Source organism: Geotrypetes seraphini, chromosome 5, assembly GCF_902459505.1.
Source record: "Geotrypetes seraphini chromosome 5, aGeoSer1.1, whole genome shotgun sequence".
Classification (NCBI taxonomy): Eukaryota; Metazoa; Chordata; class Amphibia; order Gymnophiona; family Dermophiidae; genus Geotrypetes; species Geotrypetes seraphini.
The window spans coordinates 4,402,337-4,416,736 of NC_047088.1; the positions used below are offsets into that span (position 1 = coordinate 4,402,337).

Here is a 14,400-nt window from a genome sequence, read left to right on the forward strand (position 1 = left end):
TGGTTTGACTCTGAATTACTAACTCTAAAACAGGAACTGAGAAAACTAGAAAGAATCTGGCAAAAAACAAAGAGGAAGACAAAATATAATGGAAACAAAAAATGAAAAACTAAAAAAATCTGATTAGAAAAAAACGAACAAAACACTACGCACAAAAAATAGGGAAACCCAATTCAGTGATGTGTCGACCATCACCCCCAGGTCCCTTTCCAGGTTACTCACCCCTAGCAGTGTTCCCCCCATTTTGTAGCTGAACATCGGGTTCTTTTTCCCTACATGCATGACCTTGCATTTCTCTACGTTAAAATTCATTTGCCACTTTTTTGCCCAGTCTTCCAGTCTCGGTAGGTCCCTTTGCAGGTCTTCACAGTCTTCCGTGTTTCTAACCCTGCTGTAGAGTTTGGTGTCATCAGCAAATTTGATAACTTCACATTTTGACCCCATCTCCAGATCATTAATAAATATATTGAACAGTAGAGGTCCCAGCACCGACCCCTGTGGTACTCTTACCGTGTGGTTAGTGGTGGGACATACTCAAACTCATGGAGAAACCCCTTGGGAGTACCACAGCGTTCACCACTATTTAACATTTACATCTCATCCCTAGGACACTTACTGCAAAAGCTAAACCTAAACTATTACATATATGCAGATGACATTTCCATTTTAATCCCAGTGAACAGCATTACAAATGCAATCTCAAAATACATTTCTCATATTATGACCGAAATAGAACATTGGACAATCAACTTCAAACTGAAACTAAACACAGAAAAAACAAAAGTCTTCCTCGCAAGCCCAACGGACAAAATTACCAAAACAACGTTATACATAAAAGATCACGACTACCCGATTACTAAAACAATAAAAATATTGGGAGTCACATTAGACACACATTTGACAATGGTTGAACACATGAATTTAGGGGTAAAAAAGTGCTTCCTGGCATTATGGAAATTAAAGACCATCAAAAAATACTTTGACCCATCATCATTTAGATTACTAATACTTTCTATCCTGGATTATTGCAATATCATTTATATGGGTATACCAAAAAAAAACAAACAGTGAGAAAACTTAGAATTGTCCAGAACACAGCGGTCCGCTTAATATTCAGATTGAAATAAACCGACCACGTCAGCCCCTACTACAGACTGCTGCACTGGCTGCCAGTCGAGGCATGAATAATATTCAAGTTCTCTTGCATATGCTTCAAGCTAGTCTGGGGACTAGCTCCTATCTCACTTCGTATTATACAGTCCCATAAGACAAACCAGAAACTGCAAACTATTTGCATATCCAAACATTACTGGCTGTAAATACAAAACCTTTTTGGACAGAACTTTTATGTACCAAGCAAACAAACAACAACACTGGCTAGGCAACTACATTAATGGAGCTAAACTGACTTACGTCGCTTTTAGAAAAGTCATAAAAACTGCCTTCTTCGATAGACATATCAACTAAACATTAACTACTCCAAACACCACCTCCATTTCTTTTTCCTACTATGCCCCCTCTGAAAATTCTTAACAAATTGTATTCTTTAATTTGCTACATTTTCTAAAAGGGCCCCTCTGAAATTCTAAACAAACTGTATATTGTAATACGTTGCATTTTTAATGTAATACGCTGCATTTTTAACATTCTGTATACTGTAAATTCACTGTCTATCTACATGTTGTAACTCGCTGATTGTCCAGCTCTCTTTGTTATGAACCGCCTAGAAGTCGCACGATTGTGGCGGTATAGAAGAATAAAGTTGTTATTATTATTAGAGAGTGCCCTTTTGTTCTCCCTACCTTGGAGAGGGTGAACAACCTATCCTTATCTACTAAGTCTATCCCCTTCAGTACCTTGAATGTTTCGATCATGTCCCCTCTCAATCTCCTCCGTTCGAGGGAAAAGAGGCCCAGTTTCTCTAATCGTTCGCTGTATGGCAGCTCCTCTAACCCCTTAACCATCTTAGTCACTCTTCTCTGGACCCTTTCGAGTAGTATCGCTTTACTCTTGTCCACATTGAACCTAATCTGCCATGTCGATGCCCATTCCTCAAGCCTGATTGTCATGTTGCAGATCTTCGCAGTCCCCCTGCGTCTTCACTACTCTGAATAACTTTGTATTGTCCGCAAATTTAATCACCTCGCTTGTCGTACCTATGTCCAGATCATTTATAAAGATGTTGAAGAGCACGGGTCTAAGCACCGAGCCCTGCGGCACCCCACTGGTGATGCTCTTCCAGTCCGAGTATTGTCCATTTACCCCCACTCTCTGGACGATTGGCTAATCAGAGCGCCATCCAAACTGGAGTGCGAGCAAGTAGTGCGACTGGTATTAGATCTACTCCAGTGGTTAGGCTGGATAGTCAGCTTCAAGAAGAGCCATCTAGAACTGATCCAGAGTTTAGTGTATCTAGGCTTTCACTTCAACACAGCTCACGGCTGCGTTTTTCTTCCTGAGCCATGCAAACAGAAACTCAAGCAACAAGTCTTAGATCTCTTAGTGATGCCGATTCCCACTGCTTGGCATTACCTTCAGACCTTCAGGTGGTTGGGTTCCATGGCAGCCTCCCTGGAGGTTGTTTTCCTGGGCCAGGATGCTTGTCTTAGTGGTTCCTTCAAAGTCATTCTTTTCAGATGCAGCTCCCATGGACAGGGACAGCGAGGGTTTAAGGTTTGGACAAATTCCTAGAAAAGTTCATAAACCATTATTAAAGTAAACCTGGGGAAAGCCACTGCTTGTCCTTGAGGTTAAGTAGTATGGAATATTGCTACTTTTTGGATCTCATCCAGGTACTTGTGACCTGGACTAGGCACTGTTGGAAACGGGATACTGGGCTAGATGGACCCTTGGTCTGATTCAGCATGACAGCTCTTATGTTTTAATAACTTTCGCCTTTGATGTCAATTAGCAGTGGGGCCTCAGGTTTTTAACATGCTTACCAGCGTACTTACTGCCACGGCCTCATATCGACATAATTTCAATAACTTTATCACTCCCTGCAAACAAATCAGAATAAAAGGGGGAAAAAACGCAGAATACCAATATGAAAAGTAAAAACTTGTCCAAATCATGCTAATAGAAAAATGGAATATAAAATAAATGATAACCCCAATCTGGATGTTTACACATCTGTGTTTATTTTCCAGCCTGCATGGCCTGTCCAAATGGGGCTGCAAAGAATTTGAATAGTTTTAAGGAAGTAAGAAAAGCTAGAGATTAGCTTGAATTTTTTGTTGTACTAAAATATCAAATGAAAAAACTTTAATGGTTCTTATCTGCTTTCTTCTTCTAGGTTTCTAGAATGAATTTTCAACATTGGGGAGGGGAGGTTTTTTCCCCAGAAGTACAGAGCTAGGGAAGAGAGAGAGAGCAGAATTGCAGAAAAGCTTGGTTAATTTGGCAGGAAGAGTCTAACCGGGATTATAAATATTATTTACTGTGTTGTACTCAAAACATATGGGGATTTATGCACTTAGCAGATGTGAAGTAATGACCAGAAGGCATACACTCAGCTGGGACTCGTATATAGTCAGTGAGTATGAGGCACCTTTGTTGGGACTGCAGTCAGTAAATGAGTACCTGCATAAAGCAAACATGTAGGATGAGAGGAATGGACAATATGCAGCAAGCTGGTCAATTTTCAAATTCTCTTTTGATTTTCAAACTACAAATGCGCAATAATGATTCACATTTATGTACATTATATAATAAGCGCAATAAACCTTACAAATATTGCTACACAAAGAAATTTCTCCCACTCTCCCAATTAAAAACCAAATATATAAAACCTTCAGAAAACTATTCATAAAATCCTTAGTCCAATTTTAATACCATTCCCTTCCCTCCCCCCAGGATGTGTATGTGAAACTCAATTATTCTTCTTTACAGTATTTAGCCAATCGTTCCCAAACACCCATAAAACTCTTAAAACGACCCTGTTGTAAAGCCATACATCGTTCCATTTTATAAGTATAACACAGGGATTCCCACCAAAATGAATAATTAAACCTATCCCAGTTTTTCCAATTTCTTAAAATAAGCTGCATGGCAACACTTGTCATTGTTATTACTCAGGGCTTGTCACTAATTTTCTTTTCTTTTAATTAGGAGAGGAAGCAAAGAACCCACAGCGTTCTATTCCAGTTGGCATCATCGTATCACTCTCGATTTGTTTTGTGGCCTATTTTGGGGTATCGGCAGCACTCACCCTAATGATACCTTATTACCTCCTGAACAAAGAGAGCCCACTTCCTGAAGCTTTCAAATATGTGGGCTGGGAGCCAGCCCGCTATGTGGTAGCAATTGGTTCTCTCTGTGCCCTTTCCACCAGGTGAGACATGACATGACATTTTATCTTTTATCCCAGGACAAGCAGGCAGCATATTCTTAACGCATGGGTGACGTCACCGACGGAGCCCCGGTACGGACACTTTTAACTAGAAAGTTCTAGTTGACCGCACCGCACATGCGCGAGTGCCTTCCCGCCCGACGGAGGAGTGCGTGGTCCCAGTTTCTTCGTTTCCACGGAGCGAAGAAGACGCATGTGTTTTCAACGGCCGTTGAAAAACTAATTTCTGCCTTCCCGCTCGCGTAATTTTTCGTTTTTCTTCTATTTTTTCCCTTCGGATTTCTTTACTTTTACTTTAAAAAAAAAAAACTCATCGAGTTTTCTTTATTTTTTTGGGCTGGCCCCAGCAGGGCCTGTTGCCACCATACAGGCCTCCGGCTTTGATTTTGCGGAGGCCGTGTTTCCCTTCATGCCCCCTCAACCGGGCTTTAAGAAGTGCCAGCGGTGTGCACGCCCGATCTCTCTTACCGACCCGCACAGTTGGTGCCTGCAGTGCTTGGGTCCAGAGCATCGGGCGGACACCTGCACCCGCTGTGCTACGCTTAAAAAGCGCACATTAAAAAATAGGCAGATCCAGCAAAATATTCTATTCGGTACCGGATCTGCCATGGAATCTGCCGCGACGTCGACGGCACCGCAAAAGTCGACACCGACTACTTCGACTCCACCGGATCCTTCTTCGGGGTCGCTGGCCCCAGGTAAGCCGGCTAAGAAGCCTTCCACTTCCCTTGAGCGCCCTCCTGCCACGGTTGCGACACCGGCAACCCCGGCACCGCATCGACCCCGCAAACGCTCCGCTCCGATATCGGTGAGTGCCTCGTCATCGGCCTCCTCATCGCCGGAGCGTAGAGCGGCACCTATGGTACCGAAAAAGAAAAAAGCGGTACCGGTACCCCCCCTGGACGACCGCATTGCGGCCATACTCCAAACCCAGTTACAGGAGCAGCTGCAGCAACAACTCCAACAACTGTTGCCGGCGTTACTGGCACCGCACCTTCCGGTACGGGACCGATCCGAGCCTCGCACCGTTCCATCGGTGTCGACCCCCTCGGTACCGCTCAACACTTCCATGCCGGTCCTTTCGTCTGAGCCACATCTTTCCCAACCTACGGTACAGACCCGCTCTGATGCCGATCCTTCTCGGTACCAGGTACGGCACCGGTCTTCTTCACCTGGTACCGCCTCGGTCCGCTCTGGCAAGTCTCTCTCCAAAACCCGCCATGCCGAGCCCTCCACACCGATGTCCCGCCGTGCGCACCCCGACATCAGGGACCCAGACTTATGGGAAGAATCCCCACACTGTACCGAGGAAGACGCTTCCTCCACGGACGAGGAGCCTTTGGTGACTGATACCGTTTCAAAACCTGAACAGTCCTCGTTCACCAAATTCCTCAGGGAGATGTCTGCTGCTCTTTCCATTCCCTTAGAGTCCGACTCTAAGAAGTCACAGGCCTTTCTCGATGCCCTAGACTTTGAGCAACCTCCCAAGGAATTCCTCAAGTTACCCATACATGACATCCTACGGGAAACTTTTTATAACAACTGGGAGAACCCCCTCACTGTCCCTGGGGCCCCTCGCAAATTGGATAGCTTGTATCGGGTCATTCCCATCCCAGGGTTTGACAAGCCTCAATTGCCCCATGAATCTCTCCTGGGGGAATCCACCTTAAAGAAAACTCAGGGCTCCAGTGTCTATGCCTCCACCCCTCCTGGCAGAGAGGAAAAAACTATGGATAAGTTTGGCAAGCGCCTTTTCCAGAATGCAATGCTGGCCAACCGGGCGAATAATTACACCTTTCACTTCTCCTTCTACATGAAGCATCTGGTGCAACAACTCTCCACCTTACAAAAATACATCCCTGAACGTAAGGTACCTCTTTTTCAACAACAAATTTCCAGTCTACTCCAACTCCGGAAATTCATGGTGCGCTCCATTTATGACTCATTTGAGCTGACCTCTCGAGCGTCTGCCATGGCTGTTGCCATGCGGCGTCTGGCCTGGTTGAGAGTTTCTGACCTTGACATTAACCACCAAGACCGCCTGGCTAATGCACCTTGTCTTGGTGATGAACTCTTCGGGGAGTCCCTGGACTCAACAACCCAGAAACTCTCGGCTCACGAGACCAGGTGGGACACCCTGGTGAAGCCTAAAAAGAAGACTCCGCCTGCTCGCCCCTACAGACAGCAGTCTTCCTACCAACGCAGGTTCTCAGCCAGACCTCTCAACCCGCCTCAACAGCAGCCTCGCCGACCTCGTCAACAGCATCAAACTCAGGCTCGCTCACAGTCTCACCAGCCTGCTAAGCCTCTCCCTCCATCAAAACCATCTCAGCCCTCCAGGGCATAGTCAGTCTCCCACCATCATTGCCTCTTCCTCAGCCTATCGGAGGTAGCCTCCAAATCTTCCTCAGCCGTTGGGAGGTCATCACTTCAGGCCAATGGGTCCTCAACATCATTCGCCACGGCTACTCTCTCAACTTCCAGACTCTTCCTCCAGACAATCCTCCCGTAGAGTCTGCTTCTCTCTCCTCCCAAACCCCCCTCCTCCTGAGGGAGGTCCAATCCCTCCTTCTTCTCAATGCCATCGAAGAGGTGCCTCCGGACCAAAGGGGTCAGGGATTCTACTCCCGCTACTTCCTGGTTCCCAAGAAGACAGGAGACCTCCGGCCCATCCTCGATCTCAGGGACCTCAACAAGTGTCTGGTCAAGGAGAAGTTCAGAATGCTCTCCCTTGCCACGCTTTACCCTCTTCTCTCTCAACACGACTGGCTATGTTCCCTGGACCTCAAAGAGGCCTACACTCGCATCCCAATCAATCCGACTTCACGTCGCTACCTACGGTTTCAGATACAGCACCGTCACTATCAGTACAAAGTGCTACCCTTTGGCCTCGCATCATCACCCAGGGTGTTCACCAAGTGCCTTATTGTGGTGGCAGCCTTCCTCAGGTCTCACAACCTCCAGGTATTCCCCTACTTGGACGATTGGTTGGTGAAAGCGCCTAAATCTCCGCTTGTGCTACAAGCAACTCATCACACCATCTCGCTCCTCCATCTACTGGGGTTCGAGATCAACTACCCCAAGTCGCACCTACTTCCCACACAGCGACTTCAGTTCATTGGCGCAGTTCTCGACACCACTCTGATGAGGGCGTTTCTCCCCTCCGACCGACAACGGACCCTGCTCCACCTCTGTCGTCAGGTATTCCTTCATCAAACCATCCCAGCTCGGCAGATGATGGTCCTCCTGGGCCACATGGCCTCGACGGTCCATGTACTTCCTCTGGCACGACTCCACCTCAGGACACCTCAGTGGACTCTAGCCAACCAATGGTCACAGACCACGGATCCTCTTTCTCATCCCATCTCTGTGATATCGTCTCTTCAGCAATCTCTTCAATGGTGGTTGAACTCCTCCAATCTTTCCAGGGGTCTACTCTTTCATCTACCCCCTCACTCCATGATCATAACCACAGATGCCTCCCCCTATGCATGGGGAGCTCACCTGGGAGATCTTCGCACTCAGGGACTCTGGACCCATCAGGAGCGTCAACATCACATCAATTTCCTGGAACTCAGGGCCATGTTCTATGCTCTCAAGGCCTTCCAGCATCTTCTCTACCCTCAGGTTCTTCTCCTGTGCACAGACAACCAAGTCGCCATGTACTACATAAACAAGCAAGGCGGCACCGGATCTCCCCTCCTCTGTCAGGAGGCCATCTGCATCTGGACCTGGGCCACGACTCACAGTCTCTTCCTCAAGGCTGTCTATATCCAGGGCGAACAGAACTCCCTGGCCGACAATCTCAGCCGCATCCTTCAACCTCACGAGTGGACTCTGGATCCTCCCACACTCCGCTCCATCTTTGCTCGCTGGGGCACTCCTCAGGTGGACCTCTTTGCAGCTCCTCACAACCATCAGCTGCCCCAGTTCTGTTCCAGACTCTTCTCTCCTCATCGTCTGGCCCCGGATGCATTCCTGCTCGACTGGACGGATCGGTTCCTCTATGCCTTTCCTCCAGTACCTCTGATGTTGCGGACGTTATTCAAACTCCGCAGGGACAGAGCCACCGTGATTCTCATCGCTCCTTGGTGGCCTCGCCAACACTGGTTCTCCCTCCTGCTCCAGCTCAGCTCCAGGGAGCCCATTCCTCTTCCTGTGTTTCCTACTCTACTTACACAGCAGCATCAGTCTCTACTGCATCCCAATCTGTCCTCGCTCCACCTGACAGCTTGGTTTCTCTCGGGCTGACCTCTCCAGAGAATCTGTCTCAGCCTGTCCGTCGCATTTTGGATGCCTCCAGGAAACCAGCCACCCTCCAATGTTACCATCAGAAGTGGACCAGGTTCTCCTCTTGGTGTCTATTGCATCACCACGATCCCACCTCATTGGCGGTGGAAATTGTACTGGACTATTTGCTCTCTCTATCCGATGCTGGCCTCAAGTCCACCTCAATCAGAGTCCACCTCAGTGCCATCACTGCGTTTCATGAGCCTATCCTCGGAAAACCACTCACGGCTCATCCCCTGGTTTCCCGGTTCATGAGAGGCCTCTTCAATGTCAAACCACCTCTGAAGCCTCCTCCAGTCGTCTGGGACCTGAATGTAGTTTTATCAGCCCTCATGAAACCTCCGTTTGAGCCTCTTGCCTCTACGTCTCTCAAATTTCTGACATGGAAGGTGCTTTTCCTCATTGCCATCACCTCTGCCAGAAGGGTTAGTGAGCTGCATGCACTGGTTGCCGACCCACCTTTCACTGTTTTTCACCATGACAAGGTGGTTCTGCGTACCCATCCTAAATTCCTTCCCAAGGTGGTCTCGGAATTTCACCTCAACCAGTCCATTGTGTTGCCTGTCTTTTTCCCTAAGCCCCATTCTCATCCTGGGGAGCAGGCGCTACACACGCTAGACTGTAAGTGCGCCCTTGCATACTACCTTGATCGTACCAGGGCCCACTGCTCGTCACCTCAGCTCTTTTTGTCCTTCGACCCTAACCGTCTAGGTCGTCCTGTCTCTAAACGGACGCTTTCCAACTGGCTTGCTGCCTGCATTGCGTTCTGTTATGCTCGGGCCGGTCTCTCACTGGAAGGTGCTGTTACGGCCCACAAGGTCAGAGCTATGGCTGCTTCTGTGGCTTTCCTCCGTTCCACGCCCATCGAGGAAATCTGCAAGGCTGCCACTTGGTCCTCAGTTCACACGTTCACTACTCACTTCTGTCTGGATACCTTCTCCAGACGGGATGGACACTTCGGCCAATCTGTGTTACATAATTTATTTTCCTAATGGCCAACCATCCCTCCTCCCTCTCTGTTAGCTTGGAGGTCACCCATGCGTTAAGAATATGCTGCCTGCTTGTCCTGGGATAAAGCACAGTTACTTACCGTAACAGGTGTTATCCAGGGACAGCAGGCAGATATTCTTACGTCCCACCCACCTCCCCGGGTTGGCTTCTTAGCTGGCTTATCTTAACTGGGGACCACGCACTCCTCCGTCGGGCGGGAAGGCACTCGCGCATGCGCGGTGCGGCCAACTAGAACTTTCTAGTTAAAAGTGTCCGTACCGGGGCTCCGTCGGTGACGTCACCCATGCGTTAAGAATATCTGTCTGCTGTCCCTGGATAACACCTGTTACGGTAAGTAACTGTGCTTTATGTCGCAGAACTAAATGGAACTTTTTTCTCTGTTTTGAGTATGTATCAGTAAGTTAGTGATTGCAATGGCAGTCCTGCTCTCCAGCTTCTAGATCAGAACCAACCTGCCGTCTAGTTAAGAGAATGCAAGCCTCAGTTATCTAGGACAATTTAGGGTCTTGTGCTTGAAAATCAACAAAAATTAGAATGACACTGTTAATAATAATAATAATAACTTTATTTTTATATACCGCAGTACCACAAACAGTTCAGAGCAGTTTACAAAGGAAGAGACTTTACAGTATACAGGCAATGATATTACTGAAGACTTTCGAAATGACATTAGCACATGTTAAGGTTAATTAAATTTATCTAGAAGTGTTTTAGAAATACATCAAGGCAGAAGTGGGGTCAGAGAAATTTATCAAAAAGATAAGTTTTGATTGACTTCCTAAAACTTTGATAAGAAAGTACATTTGAAATCAAGTTGGTTAAACATTTATTCCATTTGCCTGCTTAGAATGATAATGTTCTATTAGAAGTATTTGTCACTTTGTTATAAAAGTGAGTTTAATATTCAGCTGAGCAACATTAAATTAAAGATATTTAGATAATATTAGGTGGATATTGTGACCACCACTGTGGTCCAACCGGGACTCCACAGCACCTCACAGTGGTTACACAAATAATAACACCTGCGTGTGACCCAGACTGGAGTCACCCTGCAGGCCTGAACTGACACCAATAATAAAAAAAAAAAAAAAATTCTCTCAAAAGGAGATAAATGAAAATGCTTCACTTTTATTTCTTGGTAAAGCACCAAAAGTTAGGTAATTATAGGTCCAAGCAAACAGGTAAGTAGACCACAAACTTAAACAGTCCAAACTCAAAAGAAAAAAACAACAAACAGTGCAATATAAAGTCCACACTGCTTTTCTTCTTAATTCTTCACCCCTGAGGTTTGGGCTCACCTCAGAGCTTAATACAGCCTGCTCCCAAGCAGATTATTCAGTTTAACAAAAATAGAGTTCAAGCCACTATAATGAAGCCTCTGGCAGTCATGCACTAAACTGCCAGGCGCAGGAGAGTGCCTCAGGCTTGCTTTAATTTTAGCTATTATATAGCCTACAAAATTCCCTCCCAGGTAATAGCAAACCTCTCCCCAAAATAACAGACACTATCAGCTTCATAAAAGCAAAAATGCAAAACAGTAAAGAAAAACCAAAAGATCCTCAAAGGTTCAGCTTCCACAAAACAGTCTTTCTCAAACAAAGTCAGCTGAAAAACACTCACTGTTTCTTCCAGTTAGCAGTTGCAGCTGGTGGAAAAACCAACTTCCATGGCTTCCTCACCAAGGCTCATTTCCTCTGGAATGTTGTCAGTTTCCATCGGGAGTTCCAGCTCAGATACTGATTTATCCAGTATGTCTCCAGCCTCCTGCACCTCCATAGGTGAGGCTGGTTCGCTCCTGCTTGGCCCGAGGAGACTCTCAGGGAGGAAAGGTCTCAACCTTCTCCCTAGCCTGCCTCCTTCCTTGTTCCCCACTGCTGGTTTATATATTCTAGGGACACACCCTAACCTGGCTGACTCAGCAGGGAACAACTTAGCTCTAGGGCTCCTCCTGTGGTGGCCTAGATACTGCTGGTCTAGTGGATTACTGGGAATTTCAGGCTCCCTCTGGTGGTCAGCCTGAGAATCAGCCAAATCCACCCTAGGACAGCCTTTACACACTCCCTTCCGGGTTTTACTAGGGGTCTTTGTAGGAGCTTTAGCTGGGACCAAGGCATGCTTCTTGTCTGCCTGGTCACAATATTCCCTTGTCCTCCTAACCAGTTTGGTCCAGTTGCATGGGTTATGCTTCCCTCCCACCATGTAAGGTGTATTATCCCAGGACAAGCAGACAGCATATTCTCACATGAGGGTGACATTGTCCACAGAACCCCAGCACAGAAGGTCCCAAATGCATCGCCACTTTAATAACTTTAGAAGGGGGCGTGGCTTGGTCACGCATGGAGAAGGTCAGATAGTGAGTGAGCTTTTTTAGAAAGGGTAAGATCATATAATGGCTTTGGGAAAGCAGAGTAAGTTCATATGAGTTTATCTGCTACACTTGTTGTAATGTGTAAAAATGAATAAAGAATTTAAAACGGGAAAGCAGAGTAAGAGCGATTCAGTGTTTATACCTTCTGCGAGTGTGAAACGAGCAAAACCGGAGCCAGAGATGCTGTTAAAAACATCAACATCAAAAAATGGCAATAGTGATATTATGAGGGAGTTGAAAGAAATAAAAGAGATTGTTTCGGATACGGCCAAGGAAGTGAATGATCTTACAGAGGAAATGTCTGTTCTTACTAAGAGGACGGAGCAGGCTGAAATTAAAATAAATAATATTGAGAAAAGATTGGAGACAGCTGAAATGGAGATAGTTAAAAGTAAAATGGAATGAAAACAAATTGAATTTCTTACCCGAGAGCTGGAGGATGTTTCTAATCGTGAGAGGAGGAGCAATTTACATATCTTAGGTCTCCTGGAAGGGGTTGAAAAAGGGAGTGCTATTTCCTTCTTAGAGAATTTTCTGCCTAAGATAATAATAATAATAATAATAATTTTATTTCTTATATACCGCCAAAGCCATAGTAGTTAGAGGCGGTTTACAATGAAGAAGGGCTGGACAATCAGCGAAAATGGTACAATGATACTGCCTATAAAATTAAAGTTTCCTCTCGAAATTGAAAGGGCACACTGAATCCCTGTCAAGAGAGATGAGAGACAAAAGGGTCCTCGTCCTCTAATTTTTAAGCTCCTGAGAGATCAACAGGTTTTAGAAATATTCCAATTGGCAAAACAGGAACTTGAAATACCAAGATGCACAGATTCATATTGTTCCTGACTTTGCTAGGAATACAGCAATAAGAAGAAACGCTGAGACTACAATTGAGAGCTATGGGGGCTAAATATGGCTTATTATACCCAGCACTAATGAGAGTTATTTTTGAGAACAAAACCACTACTTTTGAGGATCCTGAAAAGTTGCAGGACTTCATAAATAAACAGGAACAGCCTATGTTGACATAGAGATAAGATACATGGAAGAAAGATGGATTGTATGATATGATTTTTGACTTTTCCTTGGATGTATTTATTTTACTCTTCATTCTCTTGAGAAATGTGCATGGGATGATACTTAATATTTTAGGTAATATGTTAAACATTCTCTCCGTGGAAGTTGTTAAGAAAACGTTAAAGAATGTTGGACTCAATGGCAGAAACAATAAGAAATGGCCTTTTGGAATTCAATCTGGGATCAAATAAATTGTTTATTGGAAAACCATGTAGCGTTATCTTATGATACTGTGATATTTGGAATGTCTATGAGAAAAAAGAGTCAGATATCAGCGTGTAACAACAAACTCTTAATGATTTTGACTGGAGTTGCCATCCAAAGATCATAGTAGGCTTAATTTTAATTTTTGGTGGAATTCAGTATGTCATATATATAGAATGGAAAGATCAATAGCGGTATAGAATGGAAATTATAAAATTTTTATTAAAATATGGGAGCCATTAACATCTTTCTGTCATGATTAGATGCCATTTTTCTATTAATTATACACCATTTAGTATTGGGTGGGGGGAGGGTTTCAAATATATGATCTTATAATGAATAGAGGGATTTGAGGGAGGGTGGGGTGAGGGTTACATTTCTACTTATAAGTTATAATGATAAGATGTTCAAGTGCTAAAGAACATAAGAAGTTGCCTCCGCTGAGTCAGACCAGAGGTCCATCGCGCCCAGCGGTCCGCTCCCGCGGCGGCCCATCAGGCCCATTGCCTGAGTAGTGGTCCTTGACTATTTTTATAACCTATCTCTACTCCTATCCCTATCCTCAATCCTTATCTGTACCCCTCAATTCCCTTGTTCTCCAGGAACCTATCCAAACCTTCTTTGAAGCCCTGTAACTTGTTCTGGCCTATCACAGCTTCTGGAAGTGCGTTCCACATATCCACCACCCTCTGGGTGAAAAAGTACTTCCTAGCGTTTGTTCTAAACCTTTCCCCTTTCAATTTCTCTGAGTGCCCCCTTGTACTTGTGCTTCCCCATAATCTGAAAAATCTGTCCCTGTCCACTTTTTCTATGCCCTTCAGGATCTTGAAGGTTTCTATCATGTCTCCTCTAAGTCTCCGCTTCTCAAGGGAGAATATCCCCAGCTTTTTTAGCCTGTCAGTATATGAGAGGTTTTCCATACCCTTTATCAGTTTAGTTGCTCTTCTCTGGACTCCCTCGAGTACTGCCATGTCTTTCTTGAGGTACGGTGACCAATACTGGACACAGTACTCCAGATGTGGGCACACCATTGCGCGGTAAAGTGGCAGGATGACTTCCTTCGTCCTGGCCGTGATGCCCTTCTTAATGATTCCAA

General features: G+C 45.5%; 1 protein-coding gene across 3 annotated transcripts in view; it reads left to right on the forward strand.

Annotated features, from left to right (window-relative positions):
* Nucleotides 1-14,400, forward strand: part of SLC7A3 (solute carrier family 7 member 3) — a 123,384-nt gene that overhangs the window by 27,775 nt on the left and 81,209 nt on the right. For all 3 annotated transcript variants that reach the window (XR_004539637.1, XM_033946604.1, XM_033946605.1), the window contains exon 5: nucleotides 4,111-4,333. Coding sequence is in view for 2 of the 3 variants with exons in the window: in XM_033946604.1 (XP_033802495.1) it covers nucleotides 4,111-4,333 (223 nt within the window). In the remaining variant the exon portion in view is untranslated. The remainder of the gene's footprint in view (nucleotides 1-4,110; nucleotides 4,334-14,400) is intronic.